At 46.2% G+C, this 23,549-nt stretch overlaps 1 protein-coding gene across 1 annotated transcript; it reads left to right on the forward strand.

Moving 5' to 3' along the window:
* The first annotated feature begins 1,259 nt into the window (after positions 1 to 1,259).
* On the forward strand, positions 1,260 to 23,184 carry GCNA (germ cell nuclear acidic peptidase). Its single transcript, XM_033849511.2, has 10 exons — positions 1,260 to 1,700; positions 3,770 to 3,816; positions 4,220 to 4,256; positions 10,606 to 10,688; positions 14,018 to 14,386; positions 15,537 to 15,612; positions 19,449 to 19,593; positions 20,790 to 20,928; positions 21,932 to 22,136; positions 22,445 to 23,184. Exons 1-10 carry the CDS (start codon positions 1,654 to 1,656, stop codon positions 22,692 to 22,694), a joined length of 1,398 nt encoding a protein of 465 aa, XP_033705402.1. The 5' UTR covers positions 1,260 to 1,653; the 3' UTR covers positions 22,695 to 23,184.
* The last annotated feature ends 365 nt before the right edge of the window (positions 23,185 to 23,549 follow it).

Raw genomic sequence — 23,549 nt, forward strand, 5'->3', positions numbered from 1 at the left:
AAGGGAGAGTACCGAAGCAGAAACAATCTTCACGCTCGTCCTAGTTGAGCTGACTTAAAGTCAGGACCACCATAAGCCCTGGACACTGTCCGTGAGCCTTGAGACTGAGATTTTGGCAAAATATTTTGCCCGTTTCCACTTTAAGCTTTTGGAAGAAGGAATTTTTTTGTGTGTGTTAGTGATATTAACTCCGGGGGATGGGGGGCAGAGGTAACCAGTTGGTGCATTAGGGAGTAGAGGCCTGGGAGGTGGCGTACAGTTGTAGGGGGGACTCTAGGCCTGAGTGGTGGAAGGCCAGCAGGCTGATAGAGGTTGGAGTAATGTGTGGAAGTAGGGGCAGGTGGAGGATGGGTAGGGGTGTGCATGGGGGCGGTCGATGCCTGATCAGCTAGGGGCAAGAGACGGGCGTGGGAGCGGGGAGCGGAGGAGTCAAGGCCCAATTGGTGCAAGGCCGGCTGGGGGCGCTGGGAGGCGAGATGGGGGGATGGGTCTAGGACCGATGGTGCAAAGCTGCCAGGAGGGGGGAGGGGTCCAGGCCTGTTGGTGTAAGACCTCCTGGGGAGAGAAGGCGAGAGTGGGGGGAGGAGTAGAGGAGTCGAGACTTGATTGGTGCAAGGCTGGCTGGGGGTGCTGAGATGGGGGAGGGGCCTAGGCCCAATGGTGCAAAACCGGCTCCAGGCCGGAGTGGGGGAAGGGCCTAGGCCTGTTGGTGTAAGACCTCCTGGGGAGAGGAGACGGGAGCAAGGGGATGGAGGGGTGTGTGTGTGGGGGGGGTGAGTGGAGGTGTCTGAGGTCTGAGCAAGAGGGGGGAGGGGTCTAGGCTTGATTGGTGCAAAGCTGGTGGGGGGCGGGGGGTTGGGGGCAGGGAAGAGGTGGAGAGGTGGAGGGGGCTTAGAGAGGAGGTGGAGCGGAGGGGTGGTGAGGCGGAGTGAGGAGGAGAGTTTGAGGCCCCGTTGGGGCGGAAGTTGGAAGTTGGTGGAGGCGTGGAGGCGTGGGGGGAAGGTGACCTGATTCCCCGTGCGAGTAGGGGGGTGGGGAGAGTGTGAGTTGGATTGAGGTGTGTGTCAGGGTGTGGCCTGGTCTGTGTAAGCCTGGCTATGAGCAGGAGTAGGGAGGTGGTGGAGGGTACGGGGGTGGCGGGGTGTGGGGGGTGGGAGCGTGTGAAAGCCTGATGGAAGACTTCCTTGGGGCATGAGGCGGAAGTAGGGGGAATGAAGATGTGGGGAGAGGGGAGCGCCGGTGGTGATGTAGGGGGTGGTGGGAATACATTTAGGGTCAGAAGAGCATTGGGCCGGGGACAGAGTAGTACATGCTAAAAGCCTTACAGTGGGGAGAAAATTGATCTGGGGGTTGATAAATGAACGATTGTCCTCCCTGCACATCTCTATAACAGGTGGTGGTTGAGGCGGCTTAACATCAGGGGCCGCTATGGGCTTTGGGCTTTCTAATGGATCAACGAAGAACCTTGGTGGGGCAAGGTGGGAGAAAGGTCAGCAATAAACAAATTTAAATACTTCTCATTTCATAGAGCAAAGTTTTGGCTTTAAGTTGGGGTGAAGAAGCTGCTCAAAGGTAAATGCAGAACGTAGAAACATCTAACTGGTTCTGGTTTCCTTTCAAACGTATATCCTTGTCCTGACTACAGACGTGGACATGTCCAAAGCAGAGGATGGGCGTTGGAAGAACCAGGATGATGATTGGTGAGATTTGAAAAATTCTCTTTTCTCTTAGTTTAGTCTTACTCTGTTGGCAAAACGACTTTCTCAAAAAGTATATGTTTATGTCACTTAGAGTCTACAGAGTGTATAATTTGGTTAGTCATAAAATGAGAATTGTGAAAAGAGAGCTTAGAATCATGGGAGTCCAGTTTCTATCCAATGCATGAATCCTCTGTATAACAGCTCTTTTAGTGGCCAGGAGTGTACAACTTCATGAAGCAACACAATGCAGTGTTGAATATGTGTAATTTCTAGAAAGTTCTTCATTCTGGTGAACTTCAAATCTGTCCTTTTGTTACTCCCAGTGTTCGCAGTGCTGCCCTCTTGAGGTATGCAGGTGAAGTATTTTTCTTCTCTGGGATAGGTATTTTAGGATAGTTGCCTCATCTCCTCTAAGTCTTCATTCTCCCAGAACACTGCTCTGTTTTCCTCCTTCACAGGTAAGATAAGCATACAGATAAGTGTCTGGTATGGGAGAAAGTAGAGACCATAGACTAGAGAGTCTGGAAATAGACCCAAATACATATGAAAATTTAGTTCATGATGAAAAAAATGACATTTCAAATCACTGGGGAAAAGATGGATTCATTGACAAATAATTCGAAGATAATTGGTTGACCATTTGGAAAACAATAAGAATTGGATTCTTACCTCATCACTCCTTATACCAAAATAAATTACACTTGGATAAAATATTTAAAAATAAAAAATGAAACCATTAAAAATGCTAGAAAATATAGCTGGATTTTGTTTCCAGTAATTTTGGAGTGGGGAAGGTCTTTCTAAATTTGATATCTAACAAAAGCATAAAAATGACAACAAACTGGAAAAATATTTTTATTACTTATGATAAAAGGCTATCTTCCTTAATCTACAAAGAACTTTTAAAAGGAACAATTATGGAGTTCCCAGGTGGCCTAGTGGTTAGGATTCCGGGCTTTCACTGCCATGGCTGGGGTTCAATCCCTGATCGGGGAACTGAGATCCCACAAACCACGTGGTGTAGCCAAAAGATAAATAAATAAAAGCAACAATTTAAAAAGGTGAACAAACAGAAAATGAGCAAAAGTTTTAGAAGGTAGTTCTCAGGGAAAAAAATACAAATGGCCCACAGACATTAAAATTTATTCAACTTTTAATTTTATTTTACTTAAAGAAATGAAAGAATTTTAAATGAGTGAGATACCATTTTTCATATATCAGATTGGCAAAGATTAAAAAAAATTTTTGATAATACCCAGTGTTGGCAAATTTGTAGGGAAATTTCATACAGTCATGGTGGGACTATAAATTGGTGCAACCTTTTTTGGAGGGCAATCTGGCAATGTCAAAATTTTAAATGCCCATGTCCTTTGGCCCAGTAATTTCACTACTAGGACTTTTTCTTTCATTTTTAGGACAATTTTATTTAATTTCTGTATACATATACGTAAGTGCAAAAATGTGGTTGCATCGTACATGTTCTTTTTTTTTTTTTTTTTTTTTTTTTTTTGCGGTACGCGGACCTCTCACTGTTGTGGCCTCTCCCGTTGCGGAGCACAGGCTCCGGACGCGCAGGCTCAGCGGCCATGGCTCACGGGCCCAGCCACTCCGCAGCATGTGGGATCTTCCCGGACTGGGGCACGAACCCATGTCCCCTGCATTGGCAGGCGGATTCTCAACCACTGCGCCACCAGGGAAGCCCTGCCCTTTTGATTTTTAACTGTAAACTCTGCATCCTCAAGTCCTTTCCCCTGTGGTCCCTTTCTCAGAATTCACTTTCATATCTTTAAATAGAAATATACCACTTGGCAAAAAACAGGCTTCTCACTGATAGCTAATGATACTCAACTAACATTCTTGTCCGGTCTTTGTGCAGTACGGACTGAGCAGCTTGTGCCTTCTAATTTTTCTTCTCCTACCCTATTGTGATCTTCATTTCATAAGCCCTTAAAACCTTTTTGCATTTCAGAAACTCTGATTGATGGTTCTTTCCATTTGAGATTTTTGACATTTGGTTGCTTATGACGTTAGTAGCCTTTCTTTAAAACAGAATGTATTTTATTTTGCAGTTGCATTCTTACTGTGGACTCAAGCAGTGATGAAGAACTTGATTACTGTAAGTAGAGTCCCCTCAAAGAGCAGTAATTTACAATTTAAAGCATAATTTAGCCATGTCTCCGTAGAGATGACTAAAATGTGATTTGGGACATTTGATGTAAGCTGTCCTAGGTTTGTCTCCTCTAGGGTTGGTTCTAGATTGGCAAAGCAAAGTTTATTTTCCTACTATGAGGAGCAGAGGAAGTTCTTTGTGCTTCTTTTCCAATTTGCTTCCTTTACTTTTTTCATTCAAGGTCTCCTTACATTTATTTCTTCTCTCTCATGGGAGATGTAAGAGTCCACCATAAATTTTGACTAGCTGTAATTTATGGACTTTGGTTTTAGGGAGTTAAAGACATGGGTAACCAGATTTGATTATGCTTCAAATGCTTTCTGATGCCCTGTTTCTTTCTCTGTGTCAGTTGTATCTGGAATGAACCTGCAGAAAAGGAACATCAGGTGAGTAGGAGAATTAGTGAAATTTGACTTTTTTAAGGAACAATGTTCCTGGTAAGATGACTTAAGAATAAACATCACATTTTCTCTGTGAATCCTATGTTCATGGTCATAATGGGTGTTTGGTCTCACAACTGGGTTCAAAATATATTTCTTATCCATGGCCCATTATTTAATTGGGCAGTTTCTTCAGAATGTCTCTCTGGGGGGCTTCCATGGTGGCGCAGTGGTTGAGAGTCCGCCTGCCGATGCAGGGGACGCGGGTTTGTGCCCCGGTCTGGGAGGATCCCACATGCCGCACAGTGGCTGGGCCCATGAGCCATGGCCACTGAGCCTGCGCGTCCGGAGCCTGTGCTCCGCAACGGGAGAGGCCACAACAGTGAGAGGCCTGCATACCGCCAAAAAAAAAAAAAAAAAAAAGTCTCTCTGAACCATCCCTTAACTTCCAGTCTCTACTATAAGGCCTTTATCAGTTTTTACTCTTGTATCTGTGCGGAGCTTTTTTTTTTTTTAATAAATTTATTTATTTTATTTATTTATTTTTGGCCGCCTTGGGTCTTCGTTGCTGTGCGCGAGCTTCTCGTGGCGGTGGCTTCTCTTGTTGCGGAGCATGGGCTCTAGGTGTGCGGGCTTCAACAGTTGTGACTCACAGGCTCTAGAGCACAGGCTCAGTAGTTGTGGCGCACGGGCTTAGTTGCTCCACAGCATGTGGGATCTTCCTGGACCAGGGCTCAAACCCATGTCCCGTACATTGGCAGGCGGATTCTTAACCACTGTGCCACCAGGGAAGCTCCCGTGCAAGAGCTTTTTAAGTGGGCTCCTCACCCTGATTTCTTCCTTCTCTGATCCAGTCTGTATCGCACTTCCAGATTAATCTCCTGAGTCACTGCTTTGATCATACTAATTCTCTATTCAAGTTGCTTATCATAGGGAAATCAAACTGGTAAACCCACTAGGTAAAGTCCTCTGTGATCCGGCTCTAACCTAACTGTCAGCATTATCTACTACTTTTCCTATTTAGGAGCCCTCTGCTAGATGAAGGGGTGTTGCCCAGGTGCCAAACTATAGGAAGTGCTAAGAAAAAAAAAATTCCTGGAATAAAACTGTAATAACTGTGGTTTCCACATCAACTCCTTGAATTCCTGTAGAAATATGAATTGACCATTCCTGTCCCCCACCCACCCACCCAAGGCGAAATAGTGCTGTCAAGTGGGAAAATGTTTTTCTAGCTAGTTCTGATTTACCTCTGTTGATTATTTTTGCAACATGCAAGCCACCAAGCTTGACACCAATGTGTGAAAGTGATTTAAAGTCAGCAGTTGCAGTCAGCTGAAATACCGGAACTGAATAATGCATTGTATAAAGCTATCTATTGGAAACGATCAGTTTTATTATTTATACTTTTAAAGTTAGGTCTATTGAGGAATGACTTAACATACAGAAAAATTAGCCCTTTTTGGGTATACAGTTTGATGAGTTTTGACAAACGTATGTGGTAGTGTAACCATTACCACAGTCAAAGATGCAGAATTTCCATCACTGCCCCTTACATTTTATTTTTATTTATTTATTTTTTACATCTTTATTGGAGTATAATTGCTTTACAATGGTGTGTTAGTTTCTGCTTTATAACAAAGTGAATCAGTTATATATATGTTCCCATATCTCTTCCCTCTTGCGTCTCCCTCTCTCCCACCCTCCCTAACCCACCCCTCTAGGTGGTCACAAAGCACCGAGTTGATCTCCCCGTGCTATGCGGCTTCTTCCCACTAGCTAGCTATTTTACGTTTGGTAGTGTACATATGTCCGTGCTACTCTCTCGCTTTGTCACAGCTCACCCTTCCCCCTCCCCATATCCTCAAGTCCAGGCGGTAACAAAGCACTGAGCCGATATCCCTGTGCCATGCGGCTGCTTCGCACTAGCCCTTGCTGCTTTTAATGTGTTTTCTTTCTGTTTAATTTTTGACAGTTTGATTAATATGTGTCTTGGCGTATTTCTCCTTGGATTTATCCTGTATGGGACTCTCTGTGCTTCCTGGACTTGATTAACTATTTCCTTTCCCATATTAGGGAAGTTTTCAACTATAATCTCTTCAAATATTTTCTCAGTCCCTTTCTTTTTCTCTTCTTCTTCTGGAACCCCTATAATTTGAATGTTGGTGCGTTTAATGTTGTCCCAGAGGTCTCTGAGACTGTCCTCAGTTCTTTTCATTCTTTTTTCTTTATTCTGCTCTGCAGTAGTTATTTCCACTATTTTATCTTCCAGGTCACTTATCCGTTCTTCTGCCTCAGTTATTCTGCTATTGATCCCATCTAGAGTATTTTTCATTTCATTTATTGTGTTGTTCATGGTTGCTTGTTTCATCTTTAGTTCTTCTAGGTCCTTGTTAAATGTTTCTTACATTTTGTACATTCTATTTCCAAGATTTTGGATCATCTTTACTATCATTATTCTGAATTCTTTTTCGGGTAGACTGCCTATTTCCTCTTCATTTGTTAGGTCTGGTGGGTTTTTATCTTGCTCCTTCATCTGCTGTGTGTTTTTCTGTCTTCTCATTTTGCTTATCTTACTGTGTTTGGGGTCTCCTTTTTGCAGGCTGCAAGTTCGTAGTTCCCATTGTTTTTGGTGTCTGTCCCCAGTGGCTAAAGTTGGTTCAGTGGGTTGTGTAGGCTTCCTGGTGGAGGGGACGAGTGTCTGTTGGATGAGGCTGGATCTTGTCTTTCTGGTGGGCAGGTCCACGTCTGGTGGTGTGTTTTGGGGTGCCTGTGGACTTATGATTTTAGACAGCCTCTCTGCTAATGGGTGGGGTTGTGTTCCTGTCTTGCTAGTTGTTTGACATAGGGTGTCCAGCACTGTAGCTTGCTGGTCAGTGATTGAAGCTGGGTGCTGGTGTTGAGATGGAGATCTCTGGGAGATTTCCGCCATTTGATATAATGTGGAGCTGGGAGGTCTCTTGTGGACCAGTGTCCTGAAGGTGGCTCTCCCACCTCAGAGGCACAGCACTGACTCCTGGCTGCAGCACCAAGAGCGTTTCATCCACTCGGCTCAGAATAAAAGTGAGAAAAAGTAGTAAGTAAGTAAGTAAGAAAGCAAGAAAGAAAGCAGGGAGGGAGGGAAGGAAGGAAAGAAAGAAGGAAAGAAGATAAAGTAAAATAAAATAACGTAAGGTAAAATAAAATAAAGTTATTAAAATAAAAAATAATTATTAAGAAAAAAGAATTTTTTTAAAGAAAAACAAACCAAAAAAAACGGATGGATAGAACCCTAGGACAAATGGTGGAAGCAAAGCTATACAGACAAAATTTCACACAGAAGCATACACATACACACTCACGAAAAGAGGAAAAGGGGGAAAAAATCATAGATCTTGTTCTCAAAGTCCACCTCCTCAATTTGGGATGATTCGTTGTCTATTCATGTATTCCACAGATGCAGGGTACATCAAGTTGATTGTGGAACTTTAATCCGCTGCTTCTGAGGCTGCTGGGAGAGATTTCCCTTTCTCTTCTTTGTTCTCACAGCTCCTGGGGCTCAGCTTTGGATTTGGTCCCGCCTCTGTGTGTAGGTCGCTGGAGGGCGTCTGTTCTTCGCACGGGGTTAAAGGAGCAGCTGCTTCGGGGATTCTGGCTCACTCAGGCCGGGGGAAGGGAGGGGTACGGAGTGGGGGGCGTGCCTGCGGTGGCACAGGCTGGGGTGAAGTTGTACCAGCCTGAGGCGCGCCGCGCGTTCTCCCGGGGAAGTTGTCCCTGGATGCCGGGACCCTGACAGTGGCGGGCTGCACAAGCTCCCCGCAGCGGGGGTGTGGATAGTGACCTGTGCTCGCACACAGGCTTCTTGGTGGCGGCAGCAGCAGCCTTAGTGTCTCATGCCCATCTCTGGGGTCCGCGCTTTTAGCCGCGGCTCGCGCCCCCGTCTCAGGAGCTCCTTTAAGCAGCGCTCTTAATCCCCTCTCCTCGCGCACCAGGAAACAGAGGGAAGAAAAAGTCTCTTGCCTCTTCGGCAGGTCCAGACTTTTCCCCGGACTCCCTCCCGGCTAGCCGTGGTGCACTAACCCCCTGCAGGCTGTGTTCACGCTGCCAACCCCAGTCCTCTCCCTGCTCTCCGACCGAAGCCCAAGCCTCAGCTCCCAGCCCCGCCCACCACGGCGGGTGAGCAGACAGGCCTCTCGGGCTGGTGAGTGCCGTTCGGCACCGATCCTCTGCGGGAATCTCTCCTCTTTGCCCTCCGCACCCCTGTTGCTGTGCTCTCCTCCGCGGCTCCGAAACTTTTCCCCTCCGCCACCCTCAGTCTCCGCCCGCGAAGGGGCTTCCTAGTGTGTGGAAACCTTTCCTCCTTCACAGCTCCCTCCCACTGGTGCAAGTCCCGTCCCTATCCTTTTGTCTCTGTTTATTATTTTTTCTTTTGCCCTACCCAGGTATGTGGGGACTTTCTTGCCTTTTGGGAGGTCTGAGGTGTTCTGCCAGCGTTCAGTAGGTGTTCTGTAGGAGTTGTTCCACGTATAGATGTATTTCTGGTGTATCTGTGGGGAGGAAGGTGATCTCCACATCTTACTCTTCTGCCATCTTCTTTACGATCCACCCCTTACATTTTAAATGGTATGTCATGGATCCTTAGAAATACTCTGGTTTACAATATTATACATTATAGAGCCCTTGTTTAATAATAAATTTAAAAGTATCCAATTTTTAAGTAGAAAAATTGGTTTCTTCCTTCCTCCACTAGGTAGATGTTGAACAAATATGTAAAGAAAATCCATTTCAATGGGTCTGCCAGGAGTGCCCACAGATCTTGGTCCAGACCCAGGAGGCTTCTGTATATGGGATATTGTAGGAAGGGTGAATTTGGGGAGGAGGTGATGAGTTCGGTTTTGGGTATGCTGAAATTGAGGGGCCTATAGGCAGGGCTGATATTCAAAACATTTACAGTCAATAGATACAAACAGGGATTAGTCAGGATGGCTGCCTGACTGGTTCGAATAGACACCATCAGTAAAACAGTTGGTGAGGCTGTACCTGTGGAGACTGACTAAAAATCGGCCCTCCCCACAGGATATCCAGGTAGGAAGCTGGCACTGTGGAGCGAGAAGTTAGAAGCAAAGTTGGGCTGGCGGATGGATAATGTTTACCCAATCCTTAGGAATTAATTGGATTGGCATGAAAGGGGTGTGGATAAAGCCTGGGAACGAGTGAGGAAGAGAATTGAGTGAGAAGGAGTGGGCAAAAAAGGTGAGAAGAGAACCAAAACCAAACAGTATCCCAGAGATCAAGAAAAGAGAGAATTTTAAGGATGGAATGAATGGTCAACAGGAGAGCAAAGGCCCATCAACTTGGCAGCTTAAGCTGTGACAAAGCGAGAGAGAGGCATGGACATATATACACTAGGACACGTAAAATAGGTAGCTAGTGGGAAGCAGCCGCATAGCACAGGGAGATCAGCTTGGTGCTTTGTGACCGCCTGGAGGGGTGGGATAGGGAGGGTGGGAGGGAGGGAGATGCAAGAGGGAAGAGATATGGGAACATATGTATATGTATAACTGATTCACTTTGTTATAAAGCAGAAACTAACACCATTGTAGAGCAATTATACTCCAATAAAGATGTAAAAAAAAAAAGTGGTGAATATGGTGGAAATGGATGAATAGATTTGTGCCTGTAACTGGTACAGACAAGTCCTCTAGCAGTGTTTTAAGTAGTTTTCTGTCTCATCATAAAGGTATATCACACTTATTGTACACTGTTTGGGAAATACAGAAAGGTGGAGAATTTCAGCCTTCTGGAACCTCTGACCCAAATACCTGGGCCAGCTGAGAACGACGGTCCCAGAGGCGTGCTCACCACCGGCATCCTGGGTGGCACAGGGATACTGCTGAGTTGGACTCCTGCCAAAGCAATCCATCAATTAGAGAGGGCGGTGCTGGCTTCAGGCTGCAAAGAGTGGCGCCCAGGAGAAATCTCCCTGCCGAGGCTGCCTCTCTGTATCTGTGGCAGGGGGATCTCAACGTGGATAAAGAGAAATGGCAATTAAATAAACCTTTCCTTAATCAATTTCCCCCTGCGCCAAAACTATTTGAACACATACCGTCTGACAGCCCACTTCAGTCTCTCAGTACTTGACACATTCCTCCTTTTGAAAGGATTGAGACGGATGGAAAGATTTGGTATGAAGATAGGAAAGATGGAAAATCAGGAATAACAATTGAGGAGTTCCGGAGAAGGGGAACAGAGTTACTGTGGGAAACCAACAAGTCATTTCAAAGTGATTATGCTCATTGGAACAAAGGTAGAAAATGCCATGAAAAGAAGAATGTTGCATTCATGCTTCTCTTTTGTTTTTCCCTGTCTCATCACTCAGCTACGTGGTGATCAACTCAGACTCTGACGATGAAAACCTCTGTGAGCAAAAGAGAGCTAAGATAGCTGAAATACATTGCAAAGGCAAGTATACTACTAACTTAGAGAAGATGCAGCCTCACCATGCACAGTCATCTCAGGATGAAAGTCAGCAAATGTTCTATGCTGAATAATTTCGTAGTGAGTGCCACTGTTTTTTCCTCCTATGTGCTGGATGTGGATATGGCTGGGTTCCCCGCACCGCCTGGTCAATTTCCTAACATAGCAGCAACTGTTCTTGCTGCCTTAGACCCCAGGCATCGCCCTCAGTAGAGTTCTTAGCTACCCAGCGTTACATCGCGGGAGCAGAGGGAAGTCAGGAACTCAGCCTGATTAGCGTGAAGGTTGCCCTGCTCCTCTGCCTTCCGCTCTTTTCCTCTTTCCCTGTATGTGGGGATGACAGAGAGGAGGAAGGAGGAGTAAGAGACAGGGGCGCATTCTTTCCAGCCTGATGGAGGCTCATGTGTGAGGCTTATGGGCCAGCTGGCAGTGACTTCTCAGAGGAATGCTTGTTTTCTCTGTCTAGCTGTTTGTCTTTGCCTTTTGCTACCCCCTTTATATTTTCTAGAGAGTCCTGTTTTTCTTAGAGCCTGTTTCCCATAGCAGGTCCTTGCCTCTTAGGAGTCAGAGGCCCTCATCACCTTTCGGGAGGCACGGAGTTTTACTCGCAGTTCAGAACCTGCTCAGTGGGTGTGAGACATAGGAAGACTAGGAGCTTCTTAAGCCTTTGGGATAGTATTTTATTTTTCTTTATTATTTTTCTTTCTTTCTTTCTTTATTATTATTATTTTTTTGCGGTACGCGGGCCTCTCACTATTGCGGCCTCTCCCGTTGCGGAGCACAGGCTCCGGACGCGCAGGCTCAGCGGCCATGGCTCACGGGCCCAGCCGCTCCGCGGCATGTAGGATCTTCCTGGACTGGAGCACGAACCCGTGTCCCCTGCATTGGCAGGCGGACTCTCAACTACTGCGCCACCAGGGAAGCCCGGGATAGTATTTTATTGATCTCTGTTTGCTAAGTACCTGGTGTAGGGCATGAGACACAGGCACCTACTTAAAGTACTGGCACCCTTAAAAATACTGGCTACTTATTTGATAACTACCTCAGATATACCACTGATATCAGAGAAGGGAAAGGAGAGGTGGCTTGGAACCTGCATTTCCTACTGTTTCACCACCTGTCCCCTCTCATTTCCTTTTTCCCTCCTCTCTAGCTCTGAGTGGATTGCCTGAGCAGGACAGAGGTCCAGGTGCAGAGTAGGGGGTATAACATGACAAGCTACTGTAATGCAGAGGGAGCCCCGAGGGAGGTAGCTTTAGAGTAGGGGCCTGAGTGACAAAGCCAGAGGCCAGTTTATCACCATAGGCCACCAGTTGCTAACTCCTTGAATCAGAAGATCCATCGTCTTTTGAGGATGAACTTTCAACTAAGGCTGCTCTGACCGGTAGCATCCATCCCAGTAGTGGGATGAAGAATGCTTCAACAGGACTGTCTTTGTATGTTTCTTTACTGTTCTCCACATGCCATTTCTTTTGTTATGGTAGTGAATTTAGGCAGTTTTACAGGAAAAAAGGCCCAAGAAGCTTAAACACATACTTCCAACCTCACTTGAAACCTTTGTCAATGTACAGAGTCATTTTTTACAGATTGTAAGCAGTGTGTCCCTACTTTTTATTTATTTATATTTTATTGAAGTAGAGTTGATTTACAATATTGTGTTAGTTTCAGGTGTGTTAGTTTCACAGCAAAGCGATTCAGTTATACACACATGCATATATATATATATATATATATATATATTCCTTTCTTCTGTTCTTTTCCATTATAGTTTATTACAAGGTATTGAATATAGTTCCCTGTGCTATACAGTAGGTTCTTGTTGTTTAGCTATTTTATATATAGTAGTGTGTATACGTTAATCCCAAACTCCTAATTTATCCCTCCCCCCAACACCTTTCCCCTTTGGTAAACAGAAGTTTGTTTTCCAGGTCTGTGAGTCTGTTTCTGTTTAGTAAATGAGTTCATTTGTGTCCCTACTGCTTAGAATTTCAGCTGCAGGTGGGAAAACTTTAACTCTTCTAGGAAGGATGACTTTTTACCATAGGAACACCCACTGCTTTCTCTTTCCTTATTGCATATCTGAAATTTTTTGATAATTAATTTAAATCATAGATGAGACTCAAAATATATTATCCCAAATCTGCAATTTTAGGATACAGAGTTTTTTGCACCATAAAGATATTTTCACAACTTGCTCATGCTGTGGTTTATATTTTTTACATCCAGAATCATAGAAACCTAGAAGTTGAACCCTGAGCAGACTGCAGAGAGCTTGAGTCTTAGGCACGTTGCCCCTGGTATCCAGATAAAGGGATGGATCCTCAGTGAGGGCAGGGACAGTCTCAGTGTTCCCAAGGCCTTTCAGTGCTGGCATCAGAACTTAACTCCTTACTCTCACATCAGTGGTTTTGAGAGCTTCAGACTTATGGACTAGTTAAAAAATGAAATTTTGGTGACTAACATAGAGTTGCCAATTTTTAATTTGTCTAATGATGGAAATAAACTCCAACTACCATCTATCACCATAATTTCATAAGGTAAAGAGCACCAAAAGTTTAGTCAGGACATAATCTCAAAATAAAGGACAGTCCTTTAAATTATAGAAAGCTAGCTTGATAGGGGAAAAAGAAAAACAAACCCACTTTATTATTCTGATTTCTCATATTTTGCTCTGGCCCAGTGAAAATATACAAGTTTCGGACCTGTGGGAACCCCTGAGCACCTACAGAGAAATGTGATTTGAAAATTGCCTCTGGGTTTGGATTGCTATTTTATCTGTCACTGTTCTCAGTAAAATAAAAAAGTAATAGAGGTAAAATCGTCTAAATAACTGATTCTTACCTAGGATTCATTATATCACAGTTCCTGACTTGTTTAATTTTTTAAAAAATTTATTTATTTATTTTTGGCTGCACTTGGTCTTCGTTGCTGTGTGTAGGCTTTCTCTAGTTGCGGCAAGTGGGGGCTACTCTTCATTGTGGCGTGTGGGCTTCTCAGTGTGGTGGCTTCTCTTGTGGAGCACGGGCTCAGGCTTCAGTAGTTGTGGCACGTGGGCTCAGTAGTTGTGGCTCGCGGGCTCTAGAGCGCAGGCCCAGTGGCCGTGGCTCACAGGCCCAGCCGCTCTGCGGCATGTGGGATCCTCCTGGACCGGAGCACGAACCCGTGTCCCCTGCACCGGCAGGCGGACTCTCAACTGCTGTGCCACCAGGGAAGCCCCTGACTTGTTTAATTTGTGCTCAATAATCTGAACTTGAGTTGAGGGTGTGGGGGTGGAGGGAGTATGTTTATACATCATTGTGTCTCTTGAATTTCAGATGAGATTCTGGAAGTGTCTGATACCGATGAGCAGCCATCCCAGGAGTCTCCAATACTTATCACTGATGATGATGATGATCATGATGATTTGGAGGGCCCTGTGCTAATAGAAGATGATTCGTGTGATGAGGACCAAACTCCCTCAAATGAGAAAAAGAAGAATGAGTTTGCTATCTCCCTACACAAACCATCTTATGATGTTGGTAAGCAGGATCTTGGGGAAAATGTCTGCCAGCCACCAAGTGATGATCCTAAGGCTGAGCTAGAGATTTCAGTTGGAAAGTTGTCAAGTGATGAAGAGCCTGTACGTTTGGTGGCAAAACCAAGGAAAAGGAAAAATAAAACCAGACACATACCTGTGACACCTGGTAAGCCAATCAAACCAAGTATGCCTGTCCCACTAAGGCTAGCGCCACAAGTGGGTGCCCTTTCCCCCGTATACGTCTGTCTTGTCGAGTCTGCTTGTCCTGTCTACTAACCCTCCGCTATGTTTCAGCAGCTTCCTAGTGGCCGAGGGAGGCAGCCATCCCAGTGAGAAGGCTCTTTCTGGGGAAGGGCGAGGAACACCTGTGTCGTCCTCATGCTCCAGTGTCTTAGTATCTGCCGTTCCATCCATTGGCAGTGCTTTTTCCCTGCAATTTTTTGTCCTGAGGATATCCCATTTTTCTTAGGATCCAGCCCAATTGCCACTTGCTGTAGAAAGCCGTAAGTCCGAGGTGCTCCTCCCTCCCAGGTTCCCAAAGTTCCTAGGCCCTGTCACTAGTAAAGCACTTACACAACTGTGTTAAGTACGTTTCTGAATCTGTCCTCCCAGTAGATAGTGAGCCTTTTCTTTTTCTTGGCCACATCACATGGCATGCGGAATCTTAGTTCCCTGACCAGGGATCGAACCCGTGCCCCCTGCAGTGGAAGCACAGAGTCTTAACCACTGGACCGCCAGGGAAGTCCTGATGGTGAGCCTCTTGATGGGAGGGCTCTCACTCATCCTTTAGTCTCTCCTGGAGTCTAGCCTGGTACTTGGCACGTACTAGACGTTTAATAAGTTTTTTAGATAAATGAATGAAGGGCACTAACTCCTGATACGTGAATTTCTGGCTAGAGCAACCGGCAGTATGGGTGCTAGACAAAAGGGGAAAGATTTGGCTTGCACATTGGATGAAGGTGCCACCTAGGATGGGGGCCTTTTCCTCAGAGTGAGTGCGTGAGTTATGCCACACCATTCCTGGTACTGCACGTGCCTCAGTCGCCCCCACAGTCTAACCTCCAAAGGCATATTCATGTAGCCTCATAATAGTCCTCAGCGCCTAGGACAGAATCCTATCCCGCTTACTCTGCTTACTCGCGTAGGTGAAATCTTTCATGCAGACTAACGGAGGAGGGTGCCCACTTCCGAGAGAGGCGTTGAGTGTATATGTGCTGCTCTGGGCTTGGCTGTGAGGGCTCCTCCTGAGATTACCTTTCTGTGAGTTGCTGGTTGGTACCAGTTTTCAGGGTACAAACAAACTACTCTCTTTTCAGTTGTTAAAAGAGCAAAGAAGCATGGGACTTTAAAGAAGAAACCCGGAGCAGCAGAATTTGAAAAATGCGAGCCTGGGTATGTATGTACTGCTCACGGTCAACGGCACAGGAGTTGACTGCATAGTTGTCACGTGCAAAGCTGTCCACTGGTCACGTGTGGGGGTTTTCAAGGGGATGAAGAAGTCTGCTGGGGCGGGGAGGGGGGGGGGCGGCACAAGTTTTACCTCCCTGAATGGGGAGGGCAGAAGCGGCAGGAGGAGGAGAGGAGGAAGGGGGGGGAGGAGCCTCGGTGCCCTCCCTCCCCCTCCCCCAACAGAGCCGGGGCGTGGGCACTCTGCACAGATTTCAGCGATTCCGGGCAGACTGGAGCCTTTTTACCCTCCCCTCGCCACAGGAGCTCTGGCCCCTGAGGTTTCCTTTGTCCTTCCACTCAGATTAAACAATGATGTGTAGCTAAAGATCCTTTTTTTCAGGCCAGATACAGCCTCATGGCCACCAGTTTGCACTGAACTAAAAGCAAAGGCGGTGGGAATGGTGAGAAGGCAGAACAGATGTGTTCCCATCCATTGGAATTGGGGGGAGGCAGTCAAGATTGTCTTCCAGGGTTTTCTAGTGTTCTGGATGGACCCTTATTCTTTTTTTTTTTTTTTTGGCGGTACACGGGCCTCTCACTGTTGTGGCCTCTCCCGTTGTGGAGCACAGGCTCTGGACGCGCAGACTCAGCGGCCATGGCTCACAAGCCCAGCCGCTCCGCGGCATGTGGGATCTTCCTGGACCGGGGCACGAACCCGTGTCCCCTGCATCGGCAGGTGGACTCTCAACCACTGCGCCACCAGGGAAGCTCCTTCTTGCAAATTTTTAAAGCTTAAACGTTAAGGTGAAATAAATAGTCTCTTTATCTTTATTAAGCTATATGTTAGATATTATATTGATACTGAAAACAACAGGTCATTTAGACCACAGACATGTTAATGCTCAAAGGAAGCAAAAAAAAAATGGATTTTCTCACTTAGGTTCCAGGAACTTCTCACTTTTTCTCTTAAAAATATGATATAGTGAGCATACTTTTCTTTGTTTTTCTGTGCATTCAGGAGTAATTTATACTTATATCTGAGTTATCTTACAAAAGAAGGGATATATTTGAAGGACTGTACGTTTCTTTTTTTACCTGTATTTTGGGGCAATAAATGCATCTATTTTTAAACATATGGTGTTTTCCTTTTAAGAAATTTATTTATTTATTTATTTTTGGCTGCGTTGGGTCTTCGTTGCTGCGCACAGCCTTCCTCTAGTTGCTGCGGGCGGGGGCTACTCTTCGTTGCCGTGCGCGGGCTTCTCACTGCGGTGGCTTCTCTTTCTGTGAAGCACGGGCTCTAGGCACACGGGCTTCAGTAGTTGTGGCTCGCGGGCTCTAGAGTGCAGGCTCAGTAGTAGTGGCGCACGGGCTTAGTTGCTCCGTGGCCTGTGGGATCTTCCTGGACCTGGGCTTGAACCCGTGTCCCCTGCATTGGCAGGCGGATTCTTAGCCACTGTACCACCAGGGAACTCCAATAATTGCATCTTAAGGGGAGAAGAAGAATGATGTGTCAGGCGTAGGGGCAACAGAGAAACTTGGACTTGAGCAGAGAGGCTCTCTGTTTCTGCATTTCTCTTTGGTTCGGCGTGTCATGTCTTAGATGCGTCCCCTTGCAGCAAAGCTTGTTCTCTGGATTCCTAGATCCATATTTAAGCTGCTTTGCCTCTAAGGGACATGTGTCTTGGGTAGAGTGTGACAAATGAAGGAAGAAGCTGCTCCTTTGTGTCATTGTCCTCTGCCTCATATCAGGAGGCTGGCCTGTTTGGGCTCTTCTCTGTTGCCTTGCTGCTTCCTGTTTCAGTCTGTAGGCTTCCTGTTGTGCTCAGCATTGTTCCTGTGCAGGCTGCTTGCTGGTCATGGTGTCTGATGCATGCGTCTGGGGTCTTGTTGGTTCCTCTGATGTGGAGATACTCAGTTTGCAGTAAAGCAGCATTACCACTGAAGTGAAGGCTTGCTAAGCCACAAGCTGCTTGATGTGAGTATAGACACACGCAGGCATCACGCTCTCTGCTGAGGTCTGCAGATGGTTTAGGTTTTTATCTGCCACCTTTTCTGATGCAAATTTGCTTTCAGGACTAAATAATTGGAGGCAGAAATATTAGTCACCCTTATCAGACTGTGGGGCAGAAGTCCGTTACTTTAGCTGCCTATATCTTCTCTGGTACTTTCCCTCTGTCTCCACCCTGGGCAACTCTCATAGGGTTTTATTTTGTGACTTAAGGGTTAATGAGCGTCTTGGCAAAATCTCAGTCTCAGGGTTTCAGGTCAGAAACACTTCCCTCTGTTTGCTACTGGTTTATCATCTTTTCAGCTCTGTGGGCTCATCTCTTTGGACTCGTGGATTGTTCCAGCCAAGATAAAAACGTTTCAGTTTAGGCGCTTCCCTGGTGGTGCAGTGTTGAGAATCTGCCTGCTAATGCAGGGGACACGGGTTCAAGCCCTGGTCTGGGAGGATCCCACATGCCGTGGAGCAGCAGGCCCGTGAGCCACAACTACTGAGCCTGCGCGTCTGTGCTCTGCAACAAGAGAGGCCACGACAGTGAGAGGCCCGTGCACTGCGATGAAGAGTGGCCCCCACTCGCCACAACTAGAGAAAGCCCTCGCACAGAAAGGAAAACCCAACACAGCCAAAAATAAATTAATTAATAAACTCCTACCCCCAACATCTTCTTTAAAAAAAAAAGTTTCCGTTTAAATAAATAGATATTACATGTGTGAGTTTTTTTATGGGCTCGGCAGTGTTCTTTGTGCATCTGAATTAGGCCTTGAAAGATGGGGCAGCAATAGTGGTCTAATGGAAATACCGTGAGATTTGGGTCAAAAGATTCAGTGTCTGTGAAATTTGGGCAAGTCATTTAACCTCTGAACTTAAGTTTCGTCATGTGCAAAGTGGAGATGGTAAGAATAGTAGTAGCTTCTTTGGAGGGTGGTCGTGAGGATTAAATACGATGATGCAAAAGGAAGTTCTTAGCAAATGATGAAGTGCTCCACAGAGGGTGGGTCTCAGTAGAGGTGGAGGTGTGGCCATTCTAGGCCATGGACAAATCGGTTCATGTCCAGGGAACATTTAGGTTGCCCAGTTTGGCCAGAGTGGAAATGATAGCTGGAAACAGAGGTTGGAACCAGGTTGACCTGGGCCTTGAATGTTAGGCCAGACAGTCAGTGAAAAGCCAGGGAGGGACATCATTGGAACATGGCCTAGGAAAATTAATCTGCAGAGGTGTGTGTGTGTGTGTGTGTGTGTGGTTGGATTAGAAGAAAAAGAGCCTGGAGGTGAGGAACACAGCGGGATGCTGTAGTAGCAAGGCATAGAGGGGAGGACAGGAACTTGACCTAGAATGGTGACAGCAGGGTGGAAAGGAGGGGCTGGCTGGAAGAGATGATGTGAAGGAGACAGTGGTCTGTCTTTGTGCCTAGTTGAATGTGGGGTGAGGGAAAAATGAATTTAAAAAGTCTCTGAGGTTTTTAGCCTGTTATAACAGAAGTTGAACCATTAAACACATTTAGCAGGAGACATACTCCGGTTAGTAAGTTGGAAATTTGCACTGGGCAGTTGTAAACGCAGATCTTAGGAAAGAGGTGGAGACTGCAGATCCAGATGTGGGATCACCCCTGTTGAGGTTGGAACCATGGGCTTCATGTCTCTGACAGTGTGCGGGGAGTGACGAGAAAAAGGCTATGAATGGAATCTTATAGGAGATGCCCTTGTAGCAGGAGCTGGAAGGAAGCGGGACCAGCAAGTCTTCCCTAAGTCTCTCTTGACATGACCTGTATGTATGCATTTCTTCTACTGATTTCTTTCCCTCTACAAAACTCAGTTGAATTTACCTTTGCAGGCATTCTGAGTGCAAAATACCTGGGTGTTTCTTGCGTGGCATTGAGAACTTAAAGCAGTATTCTGGAAAGAATTTCAAGCAAAATAAGGATGAACTGGTTCAGAAAATCTACGCTCTGTGTAACAGCTCTGTCTTTGATAAAAAGGTAGACTCGATGAAATAAGCACTTACTGAGCACCTGCTGTATGCCCAGCTCTCTTGGGAGCTGGAAGGTGTGCAGATGTACTAACTGTATATTTCCTTCCCTTGAGAAGTGTCAGTTTAGATGGGGAGGGGAGTTGAGACATGCATACGTGAAAGACACAGAATGTTTTGTGGGTTACAGTATATGGTCCAGACTGTTACTACCACAGGTGATCAGCAGAGGGAGAAATCACTGAGAGCCTGAGCGGTTGGGAAATAGGATTGCCTGGAGGGAGTGAGACTTCTTCTGGGTCTTGAAGGATGGTAAGGGGCGAGAACAACAGTGGAGGAGGAGAGGGCAAGTGTTGAAGCTTGACTATCTGGAAGAGAGGGTTCGTGTTGAAGGATACTAGGAAAGAGCTGTGGGACCTTAGGCAAGTTACTGAGCCCCTGTTTGCTCATCTGTAAAATAGGGGCAGTCCTAGTACCCTAGTCCCTACCACCTACTACTTCACAGAATTACCATTAGGCCTGGATAGGTGAATGCCCCTGAAGTGCCTAGAACAGGGCCTATGACACAGTGAGCAGTACATGTTAACTAGTGTAGGGCTGGTTAATGGAGGGCCTTGGGAGTCGGGTTGGAGGAACTTAAATTGAAATCAGTAGGCACCACTGCCCAGGGATGGGATGTAACGTGGAGTGCCTGCTGAAAGAAGTTGTTCTGTCAGTAGCCTGTGGTGTGGACTGGATCGGAGAGAATTTGGAGGCAGAGAGACCTGCGGTCATGAGGTTTTCCAGAGTTTATTGACTCTGGTGACAAAACTTCCTGCAGGGAATGTTCTTAGATCTTTCTAAAGGTTCCCCAGCCTTTGGTGCCCTTTCTGATGACAGTGGTGTTACATCAGATAACTCTGATGAGTGGAACCTTAAGTGTTCTGAGTTGCAGTTTTAGTTGTGCCTCATGGCTCTCATGCGCGGGCTCCATCTCCTAGCCCAGCAGAAGTGTCCTTCTCTCCTTGGCTGCCCCTGACTTTTGTCTCCATACAGGGGAGCACAGAGCCTGCATTCACGTGCTTGCAACAGTCTCATCTTTACGTGGGCTTCAGCTTAGGTTTTATTCTCCCCAGAATGTTAGTATTTGCAAAACTCTTGAGTTGATATTTTCTGGTCTGCTTAGAACCACTTTCTGATTCGCTCTTGTTTGCTTTTTGTTCTCAGATGCCGGAGAAAATTGACATCGGCTGGAATAAAAAGATGCTGAGAACTGCTGGTTTATGCACCACTGGCGAGACTCGATACCCGAAGAGGCAGCGTTATGCTAAGATTGAGATTTCTCAGAAAGTCTGCGATTCTGCAGGTGATGGCAGGAGCTGGGCAGCTCCCCTGCTGCACTTACATCCGATATGGCGCCTGGGAGGTTACTCTTGGGTGCTGGTGTTCTCTGGCCGCCTGTGTCACAGCTTTCCCTGTCACTCCTGGGTGGACAGGCCTACTGTGTGTTGCTTAGAGGACATTATTATTGGATGTCTCACCACCACCAAGAATCCAGTTCGTCCATATTTCTTCCGGGCCTAACTTTCTCTCTGCAGCTCCCCACTGCCAGCGGCAGCATCTCCATCCTCCCAGTAACCGAGGTTCAAGGTCCCCTATATCTAGCCAATCACTGGATGTTCATAATGACTCTCCTATTATCATCATTCCTTCTCTGTCTTTGCCTCTGCCTAGCTATGGACCCTCATCACCTCACTTCTCTCCCTGCTCCATGCAGTTTCTTGCTAGGAAACCTTGGGCTTGCCAGTGCCTCGAGTGTGGCTTTCGAGGCCATCGTACTTTGCCCCCCTCCATGTGGCCAGTCTTGTCTCTCACTACTCCACCTGTGCTCCAGCCAGGCTTTCTTCACGCTGGCTTTCAAAATGGACCACATGCTTTCTTGACCCCAACCTTGGCTCACCTTCTCTACCACACCTAGAAAGACCTTGATAATTTTGCCAGTCTAGTCAATTGATCTGAGCCCAGCTCAGATCCCAGCTTCTCCACGGAGCTTCTCCTGACCAAACCCCACTTTATGCTCCTGGAGGGCGGCGACCGGGTCTCAGCTGGATGTATTTCTAGCAGTGTCCCACAAAAAGAGCACATTGGAGCTTTTCCAAAAACACTTGCTCCGCTGAGGCTCTCTGCCATTAATAAAATCGGGTTGAATTCAGTAGAAATTTCACCTTCAGAATCCTGGGGCGATAACACTCCTGCCTGCCCACATATGCTTATGTGTCTGATGGGGTGGAGAGTCTAGGGGTGGTTGGGTAACAGACCAGAAGGGAATCGGTTTAAGCCTCATGATATCATTTCATTCCTCTTCTAAGACCGACTCCGGGATACTTTGGTCCATGAGATATGCCACGCAGCCTCCTGGCTGCTCGATGGCGTCCGTGATTCTCATGGTGATGCATGGAAGTATTATGCCCGAAAATTGAATATGGTGCACCCGGAGCTGCCCAAGGTCACCCGTTGCCATAACTACAAGATTAACTACAGGATTCATTATGAGTGTACTCGGTGCAAATTCAGGTAAGACCCTTCTCCTCAGACTTTTTCCAGTTACGTTTTTACTATGGCCTCCACGTAGTCTTCAGTGGTTTTATCAGGAAGTACATGGCTATCTGACTTGAGGAGTAAAACTTCTCTACTCCTTTCCATGTCTTCTTTCTCCATTCTCTTCTGCTTTGAGCCAGCCTGACCACGGCCACTGCCTGGTGCCCCACTTGCTGAGATCCCACAGAAGAAGTCTGGCTGTGGGCTCAGGGGCAGCAGCTCTGAGAAGATGCGGACGTACAGTGACTGATTTGTTTGCTGTGTGGTGTCTCTTTCCTCCTTAGGGTCGGCCGCTACACCAGATCACTGGACACCGAGCGCTTCATCTGTGCCAGGTGCCGCGGCTCTCTGGTCCTTCTGCCATTAACTCGTAAAGATGGAACCCCCATTGAGCCCCATGTGAGACCATTTGCCAAGTATGTGCAGGAGAATTACAGAATAGTCAGGAAGGAGACGGCAGGGATAGGTCATGGGGATGTGATGAGAAAGCTCAGCAAGGATTTTACTGCCAAAAAACAAAGCCAGGTTCGTTGAGGTTATCTGAGAATGTATTTGTGTGAGGTGAATCATCTATTGGTAAGGAGTTTTAGAAAGATATCTTTGATGCTGTGAAGTTATGAATATTAGAATTTAAATCCTTCTTTAAAAGTTTCCTTTTGTTAATGATGTTTGTTCTTCACTAAGAGTTCTGTTGCTAACCATTTTGTGCTGATACCCAAAAGCACTTTTGATCTACCTTGGGTCTTATTTAGATGCTGTAGTTTTAACATGTAGAGCAAAATGCAAAAGAGAAATGATGTCTGGAGAGTGGCACGTTGAGAGAATGAGGCATGCTGAGAAGAGAACAAGTTTTAAAGACAGTACTTCAAAACCAGAGCTGCTGTCAGATGTAACCTGTTACACCTACCTGGAAGTGAAATACAGACATGTTTCATGAGTTTAGTTGCTCTTGACATTGTATGAAGCCACCTGAACAATGTGACTGTTCATAAAATAAAAATAAACAAATGTTTTCTGCAGCTCACTTGTTAGCAAAGTCTGTTCATTGACAACCCATGTCCAGAGCAGAACAAACCCTTGGGTCTTTGTCTAAGCCCCCGGACCTCTCAGGCTCTCCAGGATGTGTCTGGAAGAACAGCCTCCGTTTAGGGTTTCTCTTGGATTTTTGTGACTGCCCATAAGCACTTCAACAACCTCCCCACTTTTGGGAGCTGTCTGGGATGTAGACTGGAATCAACGTTGTATTTGTTTTCTGTTTCTGCCAAAACAGTCTGCCAAAGCAGATTACCACAAGTTTAGTGACTTAAAACAACACAAATGTATTATCTTACAGCTCGGGAGGTCAGAAGTCTGGCGCAGACCTCATAAGTCTAAAATCAAGGAGTGGGC

The sequence above is a fragment of the Tursiops truncatus genome, chromosome X (genome assembly GCF_011762595.2).
Source record: "Tursiops truncatus isolate mTurTru1 chromosome X, mTurTru1.mat.Y, whole genome shotgun sequence".
NCBI lineage: Eukaryota > Metazoa > Chordata > Mammalia > Artiodactyla > Delphinidae > Tursiops > Tursiops truncatus.